Source organism: Xenopus tropicalis, chromosome 8 (assembly GCF_000004195.4).
Source record: "Xenopus tropicalis strain Nigerian chromosome 8, UCB_Xtro_10.0, whole genome shotgun sequence".
NCBI classification, from domain to species: domain Eukaryota; kingdom Metazoa; phylum Chordata; class Amphibia; order Anura; family Pipidae; genus Xenopus; species Xenopus tropicalis.
This window is the reverse complement of record NC_030684.2, coordinates 142,216,925-142,242,382: the sequence shown is the minus strand read 5'-3', so window position 1 is coordinate 142,242,382 and position 25,458 is coordinate 142,216,925. Positions and strand designations below refer to the sequence as shown.

The window sequence follows — 25,458 nt, the reverse complement described above, 5'->3', positions numbered from 1 at the left end:
AATGAGTGATACATTGGGGGTGGGGAGGAAAGGGGATCTCACCATCAGCATAGGAAGGGGTTCCTTACTGTAAGGGCAGTCTATGGAGTTCCCTACCAAGAGAGGGGGAATGAGTGATACATTGGGGGTGGGGAGGAAAGGGGATCTCACCATCAGCATAGGAAGGGGTTCCTTACTGTAAGGGCAGTCAGGTTATGGGATTCCCTACCAAGAGAGGGGGAATGAGTGATACATTGGGGGTGGGGAGGAAAGGGGATCTCACCATCAGCATAGGAAGGGGTTCCTTACTGTAAGGGCAGTCAGGTTATGGGGTTCCCTACCAAGAGAGGGGGAATGAGTGATACGTTGGGGGTGGGGAGGAAAGGGGTTCTCACCATCATCATAGGAAGGGGCTCCTTACTATAAGGGCAGTCAGGTTATGGGATTCCCTACCAAGAGAGGGGGAATGAGTGATACATTGGGGGTGGGGAGGAAAGGGGATCTCACCATCATCATAGGAAGGGGCTCCTTACTATAAGGGCAGTCAGGTTATGGGATTCCCTACCAAGAGAGGGGGAATGAGTGATACATTGGGGGTGGGGAGGAAAGGGGATCTCACCATCATCATAGGAAGGGGCTCCTTACTATAAGGGCAGTCAGGTTATGGGGTTCCCTACCAAGAGAGGGGGAATGAGTGATTCATTGGGGGTGGGGAGAAAAGGGGATCTCACCATCAGCATAGGAAGGGGTTCCTTACTGTAAGGGTAGTCAGGTTATGGGGTTCCCTACCAAGAGAGGGGGAATGAGTGATTCATTGGGGGTGGGGAGGAAAGGGGATCTCACCATCAGCATAGGAAGGGGTTCCTTACTGTAAGGGCAGTCAGGTTATGGGGTTCCCTACCAAGAGAGGGGGAATGAGTGATTCATTGGGGGTGGGGAGGAAAGGAGATCTCACCATCAGCATCAGCTCTACGTTTATCTGTAGCTCACCTCTCACAGACCCTGACTGTCCAAGCTGCGATGATCCACAAAGATATGCTGAAGACCAATAGAACGGTGCCCGGACATATGGTCATTAGAGTCTTCATTACAAAGCGGGTGTTGAAGTTGATCTTGTTTAGGGCCCCGATGCTGCGGGACGAGGCGTCGGTGAAGAGCTTGCTGTGCAGTAGCATCACCCTGGCAATGAGATACAGCCTCAGGAACATTGGGATGGAGAGGATAATGTCCACGTCTGCCTCTGCCTGGGACGGTGTGTAGGAGAAGGCCAAGCGGGCGTTCCAGAAGAACTTGTACTCTCCCGGGATGGGGTGGATGGCACAGATGACCAGCTCCAAGCTGATGTAGAAGATCCTCTCGTAGGTCATCGCTATCCTCCAATCATCAGCACCGTTGTCAATAACAAAAAGCTGCAAGAGAGTTCCAATAAGACGTCACCATTGAGTGTTCTAGAACATTAGCAACAACCACAGGTTCTAGAACGGTCAGCCATTGGCATAGGGGGGAGGTCTTAGGCCCGGACTAACTATTAGTAGGGAAATGGGATAACGGAGTACTCTCTCCCGACTGTCACCCCAATGTTTCTATATATCTGTAACCTTGTTATGGGCTAAGGGGGCCCAGCCTGAAGGCCAGTTAGGGGGGATTTGGGGTGAGTGCTTATTTGTGCCCTGGGTACCCCTGGAACTATAGCGGGGTGACTGTTACCCCAATGTTTCTATATATCTGTAACCTTGTTATGGGCTAAGGGGGCCCAGCCTGAAGGCCAGTTAGGGGGGGATTTGGGGTGAGTGCTTATTTGTGCCCTGGGTACCCCTGGAACTATAGCGGGGTGACTGTTACCCCCAATGTTTCTATATATCTGTAACCTTGTTATGGGCTAAGGGGCCCAGCCTGAAGGCCAGTTAGGGGGGGATTTGGGGTGAGTGCTTATTTGTGCCCTGGGTACCCCTGGAACTATAGCGGGGTGACTGTTACCCCAATGTTTCTATATATCTGTAACCTTGTTATGGGCTAAGGGGGCCCAGCCTGAAGGCCAGTTAGGGGGGGATTTGGGGTGAGTGCTTATTTGTGCCCTGGGTACCACTGCTGAAGTTTGGGGTGATTACTTATTTGTTGCCTTGGATACTGAGTAAGCAGACCCTAAACAAAATCTGAACCAAGATGGCAGTACTTTATATAAACCTTGATCAGATTTGACACAATAATTATATGGGCCCCTCCCAGTGAGAGGGAATGGGACTGTAGGCTTCGCTGGGGCAGATTAAGCAATTTCTGTAATTTGCAGCATGATCTTTCGGTGCATTATACACAAAGGATAGTCATTATACCATAATTATAGCTTTTACATTGACTTAATTTCCATTTTTTGCTTAAACCCCTTTGTCCTATTTATCTGCATATTTTTTAATTAGCAGGGGCTGCCATACTACTCCTCCCCAGGGCTGTCAGTTCCTTCTGCTCTACAAACGGCAAGAGGTCAGTAGCCTTTTATTGCAGACTCTCTTTATATTTTTATTGTTCATTGTTTACAGATCTGCATGAAGCGCCTTTAGAGGGGTGTCATCATGGCTTTAATGGATAGAAGAATGAATGGATATTGGGGAGTTGTATCAGGAGTCAGAACCAGCAGTGCAGGGAAGGGACAGGGACAGACACAGTGACAGTTACACATAACTATAAACCCAGTGAGAATGAGGAATGAATGGATATTGGGGAGTTGTATCAGGAGTCAGAACCAGCAGTGCAGGGAAGGGACAGGGACAGACACAGTGACAGTTACACATAACTATAAACCCAGTGAGAATGAGGGATGAATGGATATTGGGGAGTTGTATCAGGAGTCAGAACCAGCAGTGCAGGGAAGGGACAGGGACAGACACAGTGACAGTTACACATAACTATAAACCCAGTGAGAATGAGGAATGAATGGATATTGGGGAGTTGTATCAGGAGTCAGAACCAGCAGTGCAGGGAAGGGAAAGGGACAGACACAGTGACAGTTACACATAACTATAAACCCAGTGAGAATGAGGAATGAATGGGTATTGGGAGTTGTATCAGGAGTCAGAACCAGCAGTGCAGGGAAGGGAAAGGGACAGACACAGTGACAGTTACACATAACTATAAACCCAGTGAGAATGAGGAATGAATGGGTATTGGGGAGTTGTATCAGGAGTCAGAACCAGCAGTGCAGGGAAGGGAAAGGGACAGACACAGTGACAGTTACAGATAACTATAAACCCAGTGAGAATGAGGAATGAATGGATATTGGGGAGTTGTATCAGGAGTCAGAACCAGCAGTGCAGGGAAGGGAAAGGGGACAGACACAGTGACAGTTACACATAACTATAAACCCAGTTAGAATGAGGGATGAATGGGTATTGGGGAGTTGTATCAGGAGTCAGAACCAGCAGTGCAGGGAAGGGAAAGGGACAGTGACAGTTACACATAACTATAAACCCAGTGAGAATGAGGAATGAATGGATATTGGGGAGTTGTATCAGGAGTCAGAACCAGCAGTGCAGGGAAGGGAAAGGGACAGACACAGTGACAGTTACACATAACTATAAACCCAGTGAGAATGAGGGATGAATGGGTATTGGGGAGTTGTATCAGGAGTCAGAACCAGCAGTGAAGGGAAGGGAAAGGGACAGGCACAGTGACAGTTACACATAACTATAAACCCAGTGAGAATGAGGAATAAATGGATATTGGGGAGTTGTATCAGGAGTCAGAACCAGCAGTGCAGGGAAGGGAAAGGGACAGACACAGTGACAGTTACACATAACTATAAACCCAGTGAGAATGAGGAATAAATGGATATTGGGGAGTTGTATCAGGAGTCAGAACCAGCAGTGCAGGGAAGGGAAAGGGACAGACACAGTGACAGTTACACATAACTATAAACCCAGTGAGAATGAGGAATAATGGATATTGGGGAGTTGTATCAGGAGTCAGAACCAGCAGTGCAGGGAAGGGAAAGGGACAGACACAGTGACAGTTACACATAACTATAAACCCAGTGAGAATGAGGAATGAATGGGTATTGGGGAGTTGTATCAGGAGTCAGAACCAGCAGTGCAGGGAAGGGAAAGGGACAGACACAGTGACAGTTACACATAACTATAAACCCAGTGAGAATGAGGAATGAATGGGTATTGGGGAGTTGTATCAGGAGTCAGAACCAGCAGTGCAGGGAAGGGAAAGGGACAGACACAGTGACAGTTACACATAACTATAAACCCAGTGAGAATGAGGAATGAATGGGTATTGGGGAGTTGTATCAGGAGTCAGAACCAGCAGTGCAGGGAAGGGAAAGGGACAGACACAGTGACAGTTACACATAACTATAAACCCAGTGAGAATGAAGAATGAATGGGTATTGGGGAGTTGTATCAGGAGTCAGAACCAGCAGTGCAGGGAAGGGAAAGGGACAGACACAGTGACACATAGGAGCCCCTGGGGTATAGGAAAGGCTGGTGTATCAGTAATTGGCAGAAGGTGGGGGCATACAAGAATGATCTGATATTTCCCTGTGTATATAAAGATCAGATCAGTAGGAATTAGCAGGAGCAGCAGAATATTCCCTGTCCTATTATTTGATTGTATTGTGTTATACAGTGGGATGAGCTGTGACACCGGCACTCACGGCCTGAATGCGCAGCCTACTGCAGTCCTGGCTGTCTCGATGGCTTGGCACCGGTGCCTGCTGTCTCATGTGCCTTTGTATCTGAGCTTCCGACTTCACCAACAGATCATTCCATATTATCAGTGCTGCCATATTGGTTCCTTTAGAATACAGTATGGGGGTACAGCTCTCTGTATATTTGTATTTATACATATGGGTAGGGGGTGCCATAGTGTTTCCCTTAGACAGTACAGTATGGGGGTACAGCTTATTGTGTGCCCAGAACATTCCCTCTCTGTATATTTGTATTTATACATATGGGTAGGGGGTGCCATAGTGTTTCCCTTAGACAGTACAGTATGGGGGTACAGCTTATTGTGTGCCCAGAACATTCCTTCTCTGTATATTTGTATTTATACATATGGGTAGGAGGTGCCATAGTGTTTCCCTTAGACAGTACAGTATGGGGGTACAGCTTATTGTGTGCCCAGAACATTCCCCCCCTCTCTCTGTATATTTGTATTTATACATATGGGTAGGGGGTGCCATAGTGTTTCCCTTAGACAGTACAGTATGGGGTACAGCTTATTGTGTGCCCAGAACATTCCTTCTCTGTATATTTGTATTTATACATATGGGTAGGAGGTGCCATAGTGTTTCCCTTAAGACAGTACAGTATGGGGGTACAGCTTATTGTGTGCCCAGAACATTCCTTCTCTGTATATTGTATTTATACATATGGGTAGGAGGTGCCATAGTGTTTCCCTTAGACAGTACAGTATGGGGGTACAGCTATGCATATGGGTAGGAGGTGCCATAGGAGAGAGAAATGAATAGAGAGTATATGGGACCCACTGTACCAATCTGCTCACTTAGCATGAGTGCTCTGGGGTAAAAGGGGTCACGACTGACATAGTGTATTGTGGACCCGAAATCTAACAAATGCAATGATAACGCTGTACCGTAATGAATCGAAGCGGCCAGATACCCAGAACTTTCCCCGGTACACTACTGCACTGGAGGGACTTGACTGTGTATCCCACCCTGCACAGAAAGTTACCTACCCGATACCAGGGAACCACTGTAACCGTACTGCACTGGAGGGACTGACTGTGTATCCCCCCTGCAGAAAGTACTACCAGATACCAGGGAACCACTGTACTATGCACTGGGAGGACTAGACTGTGTATCCCCCCCACCTGCACAGAAAGTCACCTACCACAGATACCCAGGGACCCACTGTACCTACTGCACTGGGAGGATGACTGTGTGTATCCCCCCCCCTGCACGAAGTACCTATAACCCCAGATACCAGGGACCCACTGTACCTACTGCACTGGAGGGACTGATGTGTATCCCGCCCTTGCACAGAAAGTCCTACCGATACCAGCGGAATCACTGTACCTACTGCACTGGAGGGACTGACTGGTGGTATCCCCCTGCACGAAGTACTACCCAATACCCAGGAACCCACTGTAACCTACTGCCTGGGAGGGACTGACTGTGTATCCCCCCCCCTTGCACAGAAAAGTACACCGCAGATACCAGGGAACCGCACTGTACTACTGACTGGGAGGGACTGAGTGTGTATCCCCCTCCTGCACAGAAAGTACTACCCCAGATACCCAGGGAACCCACTGTACCTATCGCATGGAGGGACTGACGTGTATCCCCCGCCCCTTGCACAAAAGTACCCTTACCCCAGATAACAGGGACCATGTACTACTGCAGCTGGGAGGGCTGACTGTGTATCCCCCCGCCTGCACAGAAAGTACCTACCCCAGATAACCCAGGGAACCCACTGTCCTACTGCACTGGGAGGGCTGACTGTGTATCCCACCCCCTTGCAAGAAAGTACTCCCCAGATACCGGGAACCCATGTCTATGCACTGGGAGGGACTGACTGTGTAATCCCCCTGCCAAATATACCAGATACCAGGGGAACCGACTGTACCTACTGCATGGGAGGACTGACTGTGTAACTTACCCCCCCTGCACAGAAAGTACGCGTACCCAGATACCCAGGGCAACCCTGTACTACTGCACTGGGAGGGATGATGTGTATCTCCTCCCCCTCGCACAGAAAAGTACAGTACTCAGATAGCTTCCAGGGAACCCACTGTACAGCTATCGCACTGGGAAGGGACTGAGCTGTGTATGCCCGCCTCGCCTGTCACAGAGAAGTACGCTACCAGCCAATACCCAGGGAACGCACTGTAGTACTGACTGGGAGGGGACTGACTGATGGTAATCCCCTCCCTGCACAGAAAGGTACCACGTCCCAGGATGACCCAGCGGAACGCCATGTACCTATGCACTGGGGGAACTGAGCTGTGTATCCCCGCCACCCTGCACCAGAAAGTATCCGTTACCCCAGATACCCAGGGACCCACTGTACCTACTGACAGGGCTGGGAGGCCGACTGACTGTGTATGTCCCCCCCGCACAGAAAGTCTACCCCAAGATAGCCGCAGTGGACCACTGTAGCCTACTGCACTGGAGGGAACTGACTGTGTTCCCCCGCCCCTTGCCACAGGAAAGTACCTAGCAGCAGGAAACCAGGGAACCCACTGTACCTACTGCAGGCGTGGAAGGTGACTGGCTGTGATTCCCCCCCACCTCCAGGCGGAAAAGTACCTACCCGAGATACCAAGGGAAGCCCCTGTACTACTGCAACTGGGAGGGAGGCTGAACTGTGGTATCCGCCCTTGCCCACCAGAAAGTACCTACCCTCCAGATACCCAGGGAAGCGCCACTTCACCTACTGCAGAGCTGGATGGGACTGACTGTGTATCCCCCCCCTGTCACAGAAAGTACGCTACCCCAATTACCAGGGAACGCCACTGGTACCTTACTGCACTGGGAGGCGAGTATGACCTGTGTATCCCCCCCCTGCCGAAAGTACATACCCAGATACATCCAGGGGAACCCACTGTACCTTACAGCTGCACTGGGAGGGACCTGACTGTGTATCCCCCCCTGCACAGCAAAGTCCTATCCCCAGAATACCGAGGGAACCCACTTGTACCTACTGCACTGGGAGGGACTGAGCTGTGTATCCCCCGCCCCTTGACACAGAAAGTACCTAGCCCCAGATACCCCAGGGAGCCCACTGTACGTACTGAGCACTGGGAGGGGACTCGACTTGTGTATCCCCCCCCCTGCCAAGAGAGTAACTCTGCGCCAGATACCCAGGGAACCCACTGTACCTCTCTACTAGGCCTGGGAGGACTGACTGTGTTCCCCCCCCGCACAGAAGGATACCTACCCAGATACCGAGGGAACCCACTGTATCCTACTACAACTGGGAGGGACTGACTGTGTATCCCGCTCCTCCGCGACAGAAAGTACCCTGACCTCCAGATGACCAGGGGAACCCTGTACTAGCGTGCAACTGGGAAGGGTAACCTGTGGTATTCCCCTCCCTGCACACGAAAGTACCTACCCACAGGATAGCCCAGGGAACCTACTGTAACGGTACTCGGCCACTGGGCAGGGACGACTGTGTCATCCCTCACCCTGCACAGACAAGTACCTACCCAGATAACCGAAGGGAACTCGACTGTAGCCTACTGCACCTGGGAGGGACCTGACTGTGGTAATCCCCCCCCCTGCACAGATAAGTACCGTACCCAGATACCAGGGAACCACTGTACTACGCACTGGGAGGGACTGACTGCTGTATCCCCCCCCTGCACAGAAAGTCCTACCCAGATACCCAGGGAACACTGTACCTATCTGCACTGGGAGGGACTGACTGTGTATCCCCCCTCCTGCACAGAAACGTACCTACCCCAGATACCCAGGGAACGCATGTACCTACTGCACTGGGTGGGACTGACTGTGTATCCCCCCCACCCCTGCACAGAAAGTACTACCCCAGATACCCAGGGAACCCATGTACCTACTGCACTGGGAGGGACTGACTGTGTATCCCCCCCCCCTGCACAGAAAGTACTAACCCAGATACCCAGGGAACCCACTGTACCTACTGCACTGGGAGGGAACTGACTGTGTATCCCCCCCTGCACAGAAAGGTACTACCCCAGATACCCAGGGAACCCTGTACCTACTGCACTGGGAGGGACTGACTGTGTATCCCCCCCTGCACAGAAAGTAGCTACCCAGATACCCAGGGAACCCCACTGTACCTACTGCACTGGGAGGGACTGACTGTGTATCCCCCCCCCTGCACAGAAAGTACCTACACCAGATACCCACAGGGAACCCGACTTGTACCTACTGCACTGGGAGGGGCTGACTGTGTACCCCTACCTGCACAGAAAGTACCTACCCCAGATACCCAGGGAAACCACTGTACCTACTGCACTGGGAGGGACTGACTGTGTATCCCCCCTGCACAGAAAGTACCTACCCCAGATACCAGGGAACCACCACTGTACCTACTGCACTGGGAGGGACTGACTGTGTATCCCCCCCTTGCACAGAAAGTACCTACCCCAGATACCCAGGGAACCCACTGTACTACTGCACTGGGAGGGACTGACTGTGTATCCCCCCCCCCTGCACGAAAGTACTACCCAGATAACCCAGGGAACCACTGTACCTACTGCACTGGGAGGGACTGACTGTGTATCCCCCCCTGCACAGAAAGTACCTACCCCAGATACCCAGGGAACCACTGTACCTACTGCACCTGGGAGGGACTGACTGTGTATCCCCCCTGCACAGAAAGTACTACCCCAGATACGCAGGGAACCCACTGTACCTACTGCCACTGGGAGGGCCTGACTGTGTATCCCCCCTCCTGCAAGAAAGTACCTACCCAGATACCCAGGGAACCACTGTACCTACTGCACTGGGAGGGGACTGGACTGTGTATCCCCCTCCTGCACAGAAAGTACTCACCCCAGATACCCAGGGAACCCACTGTACCTACTGCACTGGGAGGGACTGACTGTGTATCCCCCCCCCTGCACAGAAAGTCAACTACCCCAGATACCCAGGGAACCCACTGTACCTACTGCACTGGGAGGGGACTGACTGTGTATTCCCCCCCCTCCAGAAAGTACCTACCCAGATACCGAGGGAACCCACTGTACCTACTGCACTGGGAGGGAACTGACCTGTGTATCCCCCCTGCCTACAGGAAAGTACCTACCCCCAGATACCCAGGGAACCGACTGTACTACTGCACTGGGAGGGACTGACTGTGTATCCCCCCCCCCCTGCACAGAAAGTACCTACCCAGATACCCAGGGAACCCACTGTACCTACTGCACTGGGAGGGACTGACTGTGTATCCCCCCCCCCTAGCAAGAAAGTACGTACCCCAGATACCCAGGGAACCCACTGTACCTACTGCACTGGGAGGGACTGCCTGTGTATCCCCCCCCGCACAGAAAGTACTACCCAGATACCCAGGGAACCCACTGTACCTACTGCACTGGGAGGGACTGACTGTGTATCCCCCCCCTGCACGACAAATAACCTACCCAGATACCCAGGGAACCCACTGTACCTACTGCAGCTGGGAGGGACTGACTGTGTATCCCCCCCTGCACAAAGTACCTACCCCAGATACCAGGGAAACCACTTTACTACTGCACTGGGAGGGCTGACTGTGTATCCCCCCCTGCACAGAAAGTACCTACCCAGATACCCAGGCGAACCGCGGACTGTAACCTACTGCCTGGGAAGGGAGCTGACTGTGTATCGCCCCCCTGCACAGAAAGTATGGCCTACCCCCAGATACCCAGGGGAACCACTGTACCTACTGCACTGGGAGGGACTAGGACTGGTGTAATCCTCCCCCTCTGCACAGAAAGTAACGCTACCCCAGATACCAGGGGAACCTAACTGTACGTACTGCACGCGGAGGGGACTGACTGTGGTACCCCCCCCCCTGCCAAGAAAGTACAGTACCCAGATACCAGGGAACCCATGTACCTACTGCACTGGGAGGGACTGACTTGTGTATCCCCCCCCCCTGCACAGAAAGTACCTCCCAGATACCCAGGGAAACCACTGTACCTACATGCACTGGGAGGGACTGACTGTGTATCCCGCCTCCCCCCTGCACAGAAAGTACGCTAGCCCTAGATACCCAGGTGAACGCCACTGTACCTACTGCACTGGGAGGGACTGATGTGTATCCCCCCCGCGCACGAAAGTACGTACCCCAGATACCCAGGAACCCACTGTACGTACTGCAACGTGGGAGGGACTGACTGGTGTCTCCCGCCCCCCTGCAAACAGAAGTTACTCTACCACCAGATACCCAGGGCCCACGCACTGTACCTATGCACTGGGAGGGACTGAACTGTGTATGCACCCCCCTGCACAGAAAGTAACCTCCAGATACCAGCGGAACCACTGTACGCTACTGACTGGGAGGGACTGAACTGTGTTCCCCCCCCCTCGCGCACAGAAAGTACCTACCCCAGATACCCGGGGAACCCACTGTACTACTGGGCTGGGAGGGACTGAACTGTGTATCCCCCCCCTGCACAGAAAGTACCTACCCAGATACCCAGGGAACCCACTGTACCTACTGTCACTGGGAGGGACTGACTGTGTATCCCCGCCCTGCACAGAAAAGTACTACCCAGATACCCAGGGAACGCCCTGTACGCTACTGCCCTGGGAGGTGACTGACTGTGTATCCCCCCCTCAAGAAGTACCTCCCGATACCCAGGGAACCACTTGTACCTACTGCACTGGGAGGGACTGACTGTGTATCCCACCCCTCCCTGCACAGAAAGTCACTACGATCCCGCAGACCGCGGGAAACCACTGTACCGTACGTCGATCTGGGAGGCGACTCGACTTGTGTCCCCCCCCCTGCACACGAAACGTACATACCCCCAGAATTAACCCCAGGGAAAAAAAAAAAGAACCAACCCCCTGGTACCTACTGCACTGGGAGGGAACTGACTGTGTTCCCCGCCCCCTGCACAGAAAGTACCTTACCCCAGATACCGCAGGAACCACTGTAGCCTACTGCACTGGGAGGGACTGGACTGTCTGTTCATCCCCCTGCCACAGAAAGTACTACCCCAGATACCCAGGGAACCCACTGTAACCTACTGCACTGGTGAGGGACTGACTTCGGTGTATGCCCCCCCTTGCCACAGAAAGTACTACCCAGATACCCAGGGAACCCAACGTAACCCTACTGCACTGGGAGGGACCTGACTGTGATATCCCCCCCTCCTGCACAAGAAAGTACCATACCCAGATACCCAGGGGACCCACTGTATGCCTACTGCAACTGGAGGGACTGACTGTGTATCCCCCCCCTCCCGCACAGAAAGTACTACCCAGATACCCAGGGAAACCACTGTACTACTCAACTGGGAGCGGGCTGACTGTGTATCCCCCCCCGCCCCGACAGAAAGGTTACGTACCCAGATGACCCAGGGAACCACTGTACTACTGCACTGGGAGGGACTGACTGTGTATCCCCCCCTTCACAGAAGTACCGCTCAGATACCAGGGAACGCCATGTACCTTACTAGCACTGGGAGGGACTGACTGTGGTATCCCCCCCTGCACAGAAAGTACCTACCCAGATACCCAGGGAACACTGTACGCTACTGCAACTGGGACGGGACTGACGTGTATCCCCCCCCCCCGCTGCACAGAAAGTACCTACCCCATGATACCCCAGGGAACCCAACTGTACCTAGCTGCAGCTGGGGAAGAGGACGTGACTGTGTATCCCCCTGCACAAAAGTACCGTACCCCAGATACCCAGGGAACCCACTGTATCCTACTGCACTGGGAGGCACTGACTGTGTATCCCCCCCCTGCACAGAAAGTACCTACCCAGATACCAGGGAACCCCTGTACCCTACTTCGCACTGAGGGACTGACTGTGTATCCCCCCCCCCGTACAGAAAGTACCTACCCCAGCTACCCGGAACCCACTGTACCTACGCAACTGGGAGGGAGGACTGAACTGTGGTATCCCCCCCCCGCACAGAAAGTACTACCCATGATACCAGGGACCCACTGTACTACTACAAACTGCGGAAGGGACTGACTGTTGTATCCCCTCCTCGCAAGAAAGTAACTACCAGAACCCAGGGAACCCACTGTACCTACTGCACTGGGAGGGAGGGACTGACTGTGTATCCCCCCCCCCTGCACAGAAAGTACTACCCCAGATACCCAGGGAACCACTGTCTACTGCACTGGGAGGGACTGACTGTGTAATCCCCCCTGCAGCGAAAGTACTACCCAGATACCAGGGAACCCACTGTACCTACTGCCACTGGGAAGGGACTGACTGTGTATCCCCCATTGCGCAGAAAGTACCTAACCCAGATACCCAGGAACCCACTGTACCTTACTGCATCTGGGAGCGGACTGACCTGTGTTCCCCCCCCCTGCACTAGAAAGTAACTACCCAGATACCCAGGGCCCACTGTACCCTACTACATGGGAGGGACTGACTGTGTATCCCCCCCGCACAGAAAGTACTACCCCAGATACCAGGGAACCCACTGTACTACTGCACTGGGAGGGACTGACTGTGATCCCCCCCTGCACAGAAAGTACTACCGCGCAGATACGCCAGGAACCACTGTACCTACGCCTGGGAGGGACTGACTGTGGTATCCCACCGCACAGAAAGTATACCAGAATACCAAGGGAACCACTGTACCTACTGCACTGGGAGGGACTGACTGTGTATCCCCCCCCCCTGCCCAGAAAGTACTACCCAGATACCCAGGGAACCATGTACCTACTGCACTGGGAGGGACGACTCGTATCCCCCCCGCCTGCACAGAAAGTACCTACCAGATACCCAGGGACCCACTGTACTACTGACTGGGAGGACTATGTGTATCCCCCCCCTGCACAGAAAGTACCTTACGCCAGATACCCAGGGAACACCACTTACTACTGCACTGGAGGGACTGACTGTGTATCCCCCTCCCTGCACAGATAGTACGTACCCGCAGATAACCCAGGGAACGCCACTGTACTACTGGCACTGGAGGGACTGACGTGTATCCCCCTCCCTGCACCAGAAATGTACTACCCAGATCACCAGGGAAACCCACTGTATCTACTGCAGCTAGGGAGGGAACTGACTGTGTATCCCCCTCCCTGCACAGTAAGTACTACCCAGATACCTCAGGGGAACCACTGTAATCTACTGCACTGGGAGGGACTGATGCTGTATCCCCCTCCTGGCCAGAAAGTACTACCCCAGATACCAGGGAACCCACTGTACTACTGCACTGGGAGGGGACTGATGTGTATCCCCCCTCCTGCACAGAAAGTACTACCCTCGATACCCAGGGAACCCATGTTACCTACTGCAGCTGGTGTGGGACTGACTGTGTATCCCCCCCCTTGCACAAAAGTACCTACCCCAAGATACCCAGGGAACTCACTGTACCATCTGCACTGGGAGGGACTGACTGTGTATCCCCCCATGCACAGAAAGTACCTTACTCCGACATCCCAGGGAACCCACTGTACCTACTGCACTGGGAGGGACGGATGTGTATCCGCCTCCTGCACAGAAAGTAAACTAACCCAGATTACCCAGGCCCAACTGTACTATGCACTGGGAGGGACTGACTGTGTATGCCGCCCCCTCCTGCACAGAAAGTACCTACCCCAGATACCAGGGAACCACTGTACCTACTGCACGCTGGGAGGGACTGATGTGTATCCCCCCCCTGACAGAAAAGTACCTACCCCAGATACCCAGGGAACCACTGTACGCTACTGCACTGGGAGGGACTGACTGTGTTCCCCCCCTTAAGAAAAGTACCTACCAGATACCAGGGACCACTGTACTACTGCACTGGGAGGGACTGACTGTGTATCCCCCCTGCACAAGAAAGTCACCTACCCAGATACCAAGGGAAACCACTGTACCTACTGCACTGGGAGGGACTGACTGTGTAATCCCCCCCCCCCTGCATACAGTAAGTACCTACCCCAGATACCCGGGAATCCCATGTACCTACTGCCTGGGAGGGAACTGCCTGTGTATCCCCCCCCCTGCACAGAAAGTACCTACCCAGATACCCAGGGAACCAACTGTACTACTGCCACTGGGAGGACTGACTGTGTTCCCCCCCTGCAACAAAGTACCTACCCCAGATACCCAGGGCCACTGTACCGTAGCACTGGGAGGGCTGACTCGTGTACCCCCTGCACAGAAAGTACTACCCAGATACCAAGGGAACCACTGTACCTACTGCCTGGGAGGGATGACTGTGTACCCCCCCCTGCACAGAAAGTACTACCCAGATACCAGGGAACCACGTACTACTGCAGCTGGGAGGATGACTGTGTATCCCCCCCTGACAGAAAGTACGTACCACCAATACCCAGGGAACCGCACTGTACCTAACTGCAGCTGAGGATGACGTGTATCCCCCCCCTGCACAGAAAGTACTACCCAGATACCCAGGGAACCACTGTACTAACTGCAGCTGGAGGGCTGAGCTGTGTATCCCCCCTGCACAAAAGTACCTACCCCAGATACCCAGGGAACGCCACTGTACGTACTGCACTGGAGGGACTGACGTGTATCCCCCCCCTGCACGAAGTACCTACCCAGATACCAGGGAAACCACTGTAAACCTACTGCCAGTCTGGGAGGGATCTGACTGTGTATCCCCCCCCCCCCCGCACAGAAGTACCTACCAGATACCCAGGGAACCCACTGTACCTACTGCACTGGAGGGACTGATGTGTATCCCTCCCCTCTTGCACAGAAGTACTACCCAGATACCAGGGAACCCTGTACTACTTGACTGGGAGGGTGACTGTGTATCCCCCCCCCCCCTCACAGAAAGTACTACCCCGATACCCAGGGAACACTGTACCTACTGCCTGGGAGGGACTGACTGGTGTATCCCCTGCACAGAAAGTACGCTAACCCAGATACCCAGGGAACCCCTGTACCTATGCACTGGGAGGGACTGACTGTGTATCCCCCCCCTGCAAGAAAGTACCTACCCAGATACCCTAGGGAACCCACTGTACCTACTGCACTGGGAGGGACTGACTGTGTATCCCCCCCCCTTGCACAGAAAGTCCTACCCAGATACCCAGGGAACCCATGTACGTACTGCACTGAGGGACTGACTGTGTTATCCCCCCGCCGCCTGCACAGAAAGTACCTACCCGCCCATACCAGGGAACCCCTGTACTACTTGCACTGGGAGGGACTGACTGTGTATCCCCCCCCTTGCACAGAAAGTACCTACCCAGATACCCAGGGCACCCACTGTACCTACTGTTCACTGGGAGGACTTGACTGTGTAATCCCCCCCGCCAGAAAGTACCACCCAGATACCCAGGGAACCCACTGTACTACTGCACTGGGAGGGACTGACTGTGTTACCCTCCTGCACAGAAAGTACTACCAGATACCCAGGGAACCCACTTACCTACTTGCACTGGGAGGGACTGACTGTTGGTATCCCGCCCCCTTGCACAGAAAGTACGCTACCCCAGATCCAGGGAACCCACTGTACCTACCTGCACTGGGAGGGACTGACTGTGTACCCCCCCCTCACAGAACGTACGCTACGACCAGATACCCAGGGACCCACTGTACCCTACTGCACTGGGAGGGACTGACTGTGTATCAACCCCCTGCACAGAAAGTACGTACCCCAGATACCCAGGGACCACTGTACTACTGCACTGGAGGATCTGACTGTGTAATCCCCCCTTTGCACAGAAAGTACCTCCCAGATCCCAGGAACCCACTGTACCTACGCACTGGCGGGACTGACTGTGTATCCCCCTGCAAGAACGTACCTACCCCAGATACCCAGGAACACCACTGTTACCTACTTGCACTGGGAGGGACTGACTGTGTATCCCGCCCCCTGCACAGAAAGGTACCTACCCCAGATACCCAGGGAACCCACTGTCTCTGCACTGGGAGGACTGACTGTGTATCTCCCCTCCCCTGCATCAGAAAGTACCTACCCAGATACCCAGGAACCCACTGTACCTTTACTGCACTGGGAGGGATGACATGTGGTATCCCCCCCTTGCACAGAAAGTATAACCCAGATACCAGGGAACCCACTGTACCTACTGCCTGGGAGGGAACTGACTGTGTTCCCCCCCCTTGCAGCAGAGTACCTACCGATACCCAGGGAACCGCACTGTACTACTACACTGGGAGGGATCTGATGTGTATCCCCCCCTCGCCACAAAAGTACCTACCCCAGATACCCAGGGACCACTGTACCTTGCAACTGGGAGGGACTGACTGTGATCCCCCCCCTTGCCAGAAAGTACCTACCCCAAGATACCCAGGGAACCCACTGTACCTCTGCACTGGGAGGACTGTGACTGTGTATCCCCCCCGACAGAAAGTACCTACCAGATACCCAGGGCACGCCACTGTACCTACTGCACTGGGGGGAAGGGAACTGATGTGTACCCCCCCCCGGCACAGAAAGTAACAGATACCCAGATACCCAGGGAACCCACTGTACCTACTAACAACTGGGAGGGACTGACTGTGTATCCCCCCCCCACAGAAAGTACCCTACCCAGATACCCAGGGAACCACTGTAACCATACTGCAAACTTGGGAGGGAGGGACTGATGTGTATCCCCCCGCACAGAAAGTACCTACCCCAGATACCCCGGGAACCCACTGTACTACTGCACTGGGAGGGACTGACTGTGTATCCCCCCTGCACAGAAAGTACGTACCCCAGATACCCAGGGAACCCACGTTACCTTACTGCAGCTGGGAGGGACTGCTGTGTATCCCCCCCTTGCACAGAAAAGTACCTACCAGATACCCAGGGAACCCACTGTTCCCTACTGCACTGGGAGGGACTGATCGTGTATCCCCCCCTGCACAAGAAGTACCTACACCGATACCAGGGAACCCCTGTACTTACTAACACTGGGAGGGACTGACTGTGTTCCCCCCCCCCCCGCACAGAAAGTACTACCCCGATACCCAGGGAAGCCACTGTACCCTGACTGGGAGGGACTGACTGTGTATCCCGCCCCCTGCACAGAAAGTACCTACCCTAGATACAGGAACCACTGTACCTACATGCACTGGAAGGGACTGACTGTTATCCCCCCCCATGCATAGCCAGAATAGTACCTACCCCAGATACCCAGGGAACCACTGCTAGCCTATGCACTGGGTAGGGAACTGACTGTGTATCCCCCCTGCACAGAAAGTAACTACCCCAGATACCCAGGGAACGCACCTGTACCTAATGCACTGGGAGGGACTGACTGTGTTTCCCCCCGCACAAAAGGTACCTAACCAGATACGCAGGGGAACCCACTACCTCTGCACTGGGAGGGATGACTCTGTATACCCCCTGGCACAGAAAGTACCTACCCGCAGATTACCCAGGGAACCACTTACCTACTGCACTGGGAGGGACTGACTGTGTATCCCCCCTCCCCTGCACAGAAAGTCCTACCAGATACCAGGGAACCCACTGTTCCTACTGCACTGGGAGGGACTACTGTTATCCGCCCTCCCTGCACAGAAAGTACTACCCAGATCCCAGGGTAAACCCACTGGTACCTACTGCACTGGAGGGACTGACTGGTATCCCCCCCCTGCCAGAAAGTACTACCCCAGATACCAGGGAACCACTGTACCTACTGCACTGGGAGGGACTGACTTGTGTAATCCACCCCCCCCCTGCACAGAAAGTACTACCCGATACCACGGGACCCACTGGTCCCTACTGTACTGGGAGGGACTGACTTTGTATCACCCCCCCCCTGCACAGAAAGTACTACCCCAGATACCCAGGGAACAACGGTACTACTGCCTGGGAGGGACTGACTGTGTATCCCCCCCCGTCTGCACAGAAAGTACCTACCCGCAGATACGCCAGGGACCCACTGACCTACAGCACCTGGGAGGGACTGACTGTGTATCCGCCCTGGCACAGAAAGTACCCTACCCAGATACCCAGGGAACCCACTGTACTACTGCACTGGGAGGGACTGACTGTGTATCCCCCTGCATCTGAGAAGTACCTACCCAGATACCAGGGACACTTGTAGCCTACTTGCACTGGGAGGGACTCGACTGTGTATTCCCCCCCCTGCACGAAAGTAACCTACCCCAGATACCCAGTGGAACCCACTGTACCTACTGCACTGGAGGGACTGACTGTGTATCCCCCCCCCCCTGCAAGAAGTAACCTACCCTCAGATACCAGGAACCCACTTAACCTACTACAACTGGGAGGGACTGACTGCTGTATCCCCCCACCTATCCCCCCCCGCCGTATCCCCACTCTCCCCGCCCCTCCCCCCTCCCCCCTCCCCCACCCCCTCCCCTCCCCCCCACCCACCTCCCCACTCTTACCCGCACAGAAAGTACCTACCCACAGATACCCAGGGAACCCATGTACCTACTGCACTGGGGAGGCGATGACTGTGTATCCCCCCCTGCACAGAAAGTTACTACCACAGATACGCCAGGAACCCACTGTCTACACACTGGGAGGGACTGACTGTGTATCCCCCCCCGCACAGAAAGTCGTACCCAGATACCCAGGGAACCACTGTACCTACTGCATGGGAGGACTGACTGTGTATCCCCCGCAAGAAGTAACCTACCCCAAGATCCCCAGGAACCACCTGTACCTTACTGCACTGGAGGCGACTGACTGTGTATCCCCCCCCGCTGCCACAGGAAAGTACCTACCCCAGATACCCAGGGAACCCACTGACCTTACTTGCACTGGGAGGGACTGACTGGTGATCCCCCCCCCTCGACAGAAAGTACTACCCAGATACCCAGGGAATCCCACTGTACCTACTGCACTGGGAGCTGACTGTGTATCCCCCCCCCTGCCCCCCTACAGAAAGACCTACCCCAGATACCCCAGGGAACCACTGTACCCTACTGCACTGGGATGGGACTGACTGTGTATCCCCCCCCCCTGCACAGAAGTACTTACCCCAGATACCCAAGGGGAACCCACTGTAGCCTACTGCACTGGGAGGTGACTGTGTGTATTCCCCCCCCCGCCCCCGCACAGAAAGTACCTACCGTACCGGGAACCCCACTGTACCTACTAGCACTGGGAGGGATGGACTGTGTATCTCCCCCCCCTCACAAGTAAAGTACTACACAGATACCCAGGAGAACCCAGCTGAACCTACTGCACTGGGAGGGACTGATGTGTAATCAACCCCCCCTCCCCTTGACAGAAGTACCTACCCATAACCTCAGGGAACCCACTGTACCTACTGCACTGGGAGGAACGTGACTGGTGTATCCCCCCGCCTGCACAGAAAGTACCTACCCCAGATAACCCAGGAACACGTACCTACTGCACTGGGGGGACTGACGATGTTATCCCCCCCCTGCACAGGAGAAGTACCTACCCCAGATCCCAGGGAACCCACTGTTACCTACTGCCACTGGGAGGGACTGACCCTTGTATTCCCCCCCCCTGCACAGAAGTACCTACCCCGATCCCACGGAACCGCACGTTCACCTACTGCACTGGGAGGGACTGACTTGTGGTATCCCCCCCTCCAGAAAGTACCTACCCAGATACCCAGGGAACCAACTGTACATGGCACTGGGAGGAACTGACTGTGTATCCCCCCCCCTGCACAGAAGTACCACCCAGATACCCAGGCGAACCCACTGTACCTATGCACTGGGAGGGACTCGACTGTTGTAATCCCCCCCCTGCAAGAAAAAGTACCTACCCCAGATACCAGGGAACCAACTGTCTACTGCCACTGGGAGGCTGACTTGTGTATCCCCCACCCCTGCACAGAAAAGTACCTACCCCAGAGATACCCAGGGAACACCATGTCCTACTGCCACTGGGAGGACTGACTGTGTATCCCCCCCCCCCGCACAGAAGAATACCTACCCAGATTACCCAGGGGAACCCACTGTACCTATGCATGGAGGGACGACTGTGTATCCCCCCCCCCCCCTGACGACAGAAAGACTACCCCATATACCAGGGGAACCCCACTGTATCCTTACTGCACTGGAGAGGGACTGACTGTGTATCCCTCCCCCCTCACCAGAAAGTCCTACCCCAGATACCCAGGAACCCACTGTACATACTGCACTGGGAGGACTGACTGTGGTATATCCCCCCCCCGCACAGAAGTACTACCCCAGATACCAGGGAACCAGCCTCATGCCTACTGCACTGAGGAGGGACTGACTGTGTATCTCCCCCCCCTGCCGGAACAGAAAGTTACTAACCCAGATACAGGGAACCACTGTTACCTACTGCACTGGACGGCGCACTCGACTGTGTATCCCCCCCCTGCACAGAAAGTAATCCTACCCAGATACCCAGGGAACCCACTGTACACTGCACTGGGAGGACTGACGTGTATCCTCCCTGAGCAGAAAATCTACCGATACCAGGACCACTTGATTACCACGGGACGCCTGCGATCCCCCACGAAAAGTACTACCCAGATAACCCAGGGGAACCCACTGTACCTACTGCATGGTGGAGGGACTGACTGTGTATCTGTTACCCCGCCCCTGCACAGAAAGTACCTACCCACGATACCCAGGGAACCCAACGTGTACACCTACTTGCAGCTGGGAAGGGACTTTGACTGTGTATCCCCCCCCTGCACAGAAGTAGTACCCATGATACAGGGAACCTCAACTTACCTACTGCACTGGGAGGGACTGACTGTTGTATCCCCCCCCCTGCACAGAAAGTACCTACCCCGATACCCAGGGAACCCACTGTACCTACTGCACTGGGAAGGGCTGACTGTAGTATTCCCCCCGCCGCACTAGACAAGTACGCTACCAGATACCAGGGAACCCACTGTACCTACTCTTGGCACTGGGAGGGACTGACTGTGTATCCCCCCCCTGCACAGAAAGTACCCTACCCAGATTCCCAGGGAACCCAACTGTACCTACTGCACTGGGAGGGACTGACTGGTGTTATCCCCCCCCCCCCACCTGCACAGAAAGTACCTACCGCCAGATACCCAGGGGAAGCCCAACTGTACACTGCACACTGGAGGGACTACTGTGTATCCCCCGCCCCGCCCTGCACAGAAAGTACCTACCCAGAACACCAGGGACACCCTGGTACCTACTGCACTGGGAGGGACTGATGTTGTATCCCCCCCCCCTGCACCAGAAAGTTGACCTACCCCCAGATACCCAGGGGAACCACGTGTACTACTGCAATGGGAGGGACTGATGTGTATCCCCCCCTGCACAGAAAGTACATCCTCCAGATCAGGAGACCCACTTGTACTACTGCAACTGGGACGGGACTGACTGTGTATCCCCCCCCCTGCCTATGCACAGAAAGTACCTACCCCAGATACCCAGGGAACCCACTGTACCTACTGCACTGGGAGGGACTGACTGTGTTCCCCCCCCCCCTGCACAGAAAGACCAGTACCCAGGACGCCGTACATGACTGTAGGCTCTACCTCACAGAAGTAACCCAGCCGGGCCCTGTACCTACTGCACTGGGAGGGACGACTTGTATCCCCCCCCCCCTTCACAGAAAGTACCTACCCCAGATACGCCAGGGGAACACTGTACCTACTGCATCTGGAGGGACATGACTGTGTATCCCCCCCCCCTGCACAGAAAGTATACCCAGATACCCAGGGTATCAATACAGTAGGTAAGTGGGTGTGCAGGAACTCCCAGCAGGCTGCTGTATAATGATATATATAAGGATGACTGGGTATGTGAGTAACATTATTGCTGCTCCCGGGACACTAATATCCCGGCGTTACCGGTAGCGACCTGGCAAGTTACCCCATCCACACTAATAGTGGCGTGCGGGGGGTGGGCACCAAGGCAATTCAATCTCTCACATAGAGGCCAATCAGAGAATCATAGCCGCTAATCAGAGGGGGTGGGCAGCCGACAATGCAGCGGGGGATCGATGGAAAGGAATAGAGCCGGGGTGGGGGGGGGGGGGGCAGATTGACAGCACAGCCACTGAAGCTCCTCTGTGTTACTCATGGGTGTAAATCAGCTGGAGGGCAGTATATGGGACACAAACCGGAGCACAGCAAACTGGGCCCCCACTAACAAGCATAAAAGCCCCCCCCCCCGGGTAAGCTCTGATTCTCTGTACTTCCCTTCTCCTGGGCTGCTCTCTTCGCCATGCAAAGGGAGTTCTCTGACCATGGAGGACGAGACTGGGTACTGATTTAGATTCCTGACCCATGGGAAAGAGAGCAGCCCAGGAGCAGCGAAGTACACGAGGACACAGAGCTCTGTACCTGGTAAGTCTGGGGGAGAATTGGATTCCACTTACCACAGGGGGAGGTGTCCTGTCTGACCATCGGGAAAGAGAGCAGCCCAGGACAGGAAGTACGAGAATCAGAGCTCTGTACGTGGGTAAGATTACTGGGGAATTGATTCATTACCCAGGGGGGGTCTGTCGACCGACATGGGAAAGAGAGCAGCCCAGGAGCAGAAGTACTAGAGAACACGAGCTCTGTACCTGGGTAATACTGGGGGAATTGGTTACTTACCCAGGGGGAGGTTCCCTGCTGACCATCGGGAAGAGAGGAGAGCCCACAGTAGCAGGAAGGTACAGAGAATCAGACCTGTAAAACTGGGTAAGACTGGGGGGAGATTGGATTCACTTACCCAGGGGGAAGGTCTGCCTTCTGACCATGGGAAGAGAGCAGCCCAGGAGCAGGAAGTAGCAGAAATCAGAGCTCTGGTCCTGGTAAGTACTGGGGGAGTTGGATTCACTTACCTCAGGGGGAGGTTCCTGTCTGACAATGGAAAGACGAGCAGCCAGGAGCCGGAAGTACAGAGATCAGAGCTCTGTCACCTGGTAAGTACGGGGGAGATTGGATTCACTTACCCAGGGGGAGGATTCCTGCTTGACCATGGGAAAGAGAAGAGCCCAGGAGCAGAAAGTACAGAGAAATCAGAGCTCTGTAGCTGGGTAAGTATGGGGGGTAAGATTGGATTCACTTCCCCAGGGGGAGGTTCTGCCTGAGCCATGGGAACAGAGAAGCAGCTTCAGGAGCAGGAAGTACAGAGAATCGCCAGCCTGTACATCCTGGGTAAGTACGGGGGGAGATTGGCATTCACTTACCCAGGGGGAGGTTTCCTCGCCTGACCATGGACAAGAGAGCAGCTCGCAGGAGCAGGAAGTACAGAGAATTCAGAGCTCTGTACTGGGTAACGTTACTGGGGGGAGAATTGGATTCACTTCCCAGGGGGAGGTTCCTGCTGACAGGGAAAGACGAAGCGCCCAGGAGCAGGAAGTACAGAGAAGTCAGAGCTCTGTACGCTGGTAAGTAATGGGGGGAGATTGGATTCACTTACCCAGGGGGAGGTTTCCTGCCTGAGCCATGGACAAGACGAGCAGCCAGGAGCAGGAAGTACAGGAGAATCAGAGCTCTGTACCTGGGTAAGTACGGGGGGAGAGATTGGAATTCACTTACCCAGGGGGAGGTTCCTGCTCTGACCATGGAAAGAGAGCAGCCCAGGAGCCAGGAAACAGAGAATCGAGAAGCTCTCGTACCTGGTAAGTACTGGGGGAGATGGATTCACTTACGCCAGGGGGAGGTTCCTGTCTGACCAATGGGAAGAGAGCAGCCCAGGAGCAGGAAAAGTACAGAGACAGAGCTCTGGTACCTGGGTAAGTACTGGGGGAGATTGGATTCACTTACCCAGGGGGAAGGTTCCTGTCCTGAACCTATGGGAAAGAAGCCAGCCCAGGAGCAGAAGTACAGAGAATCAGAGCTCTGTATGTACTGGGGGGATGGTCATTACGGGGAGGTCCTGGAATGGGAAGGAAGCGCCTAGGAGCAGAATACGATCAGCCTAGATGGGAAGAGTCAAGTTCCTAGTGATTCTTATTGGCCATTTTCCCCTAGGTGACTTACCCTTTAGAAGGGTGGGTGGCAGCAGGTTAAGCTACAGGAGCAGGTTGCATGTAGGGATTGGTATGAAACCATTGGATGACAGTCTCACATGATCCCGGAGGCTGGGAATTAAAGGAGTATGTCGAATAGTCATGTTGAGTTTTCTAACACTGTATATCTAGCTGTAGAATGGGGAGCTGCATACTGTTTCCTGCCATATCAGGTGCACTGCGTGCAATAGGCGGATACTGCTCGCTGCCATAGTGAACGGTCATACTGCTCGCTGCCATAGTGACGCAGGTGCCATACTGCTCGCTGCAATGACCGGTGCATATGCTCGCGGCCATAGTGACGGTGACCATACTGCTCGCTGCCTATGACGGTGACATACTGTGCTGCATACTGACCTGACTTGTTCTCTGCCATAGTGACCGGTGCCATACTCGGCTCCTGCCATAGTGACCCGGATGCCATCCTGCTCGCTGCCAATAGTGACCGGTAGACATCTTGCTCGCTGCCTAGTGACGGTGACAATACTGTTCGAATGGACGGTGCCATAGTGCCTGCTGCAATAGCTGCCATATGCGCTGCCATACGTGACGCGGTGCCATTACTGCTCGCTGCCATAGTCGGCATACTCGCTGTACGCCATAGCTCGCTGCCATAGTGGCCGGTGCCATAGCTCGCTCATAGCCGTGCCATACTGCTCTCCTGCATACGGTGCCATACTGCTCGCTGCCATAGTGACCGTGCATACTGCTCGCTGCCATACCGGTGCATACGCCGGTGCCATAGCGTGCATATCGCTGTCATAAGTGACCGGTGCATACTGCTCGCTGCATATAGTGGCCGTGCCATACTGCGCTGCATACGTTTGACTCGGTGCCATACTGCTCGCTGCCATAGTGACCAGTGCATACTGCTCGTTGCTATCAGTGACCGGTGCCATACTTGCCGCTGCCATGTGACGGTGCACTACTGCCTCGCTGCATAGTGACCGTGCTAGCTGCTCG

General features: G+C 54.4%; 1 protein-coding gene across 1 annotated transcript in view; it reads right to left on the bottom strand.

The window, feature by feature from the left end:
• kcnn3 (potassium calcium-activated channel subfamily N member 3) overlaps positions 1–24,871 on the bottom strand; it is a 44,727-nt gene extending 19,856 nt beyond the window's left edge. The window contains exons 1-2 of the mRNA XM_031891850.1: positions 24,695–24,871; positions 970–1,388 (exon numbers count right to left, since the gene is read on the bottom strand). Coding sequence (XP_031747710.1) covers positions 970–1,388; positions 24,695–24,871 — 596 coding nt within the window. The remainder of the gene's footprint in view (positions 1–969; positions 1,389–24,694) is intronic.
• Positions 24,872–25,458: the final 587 nt, after the last annotated feature.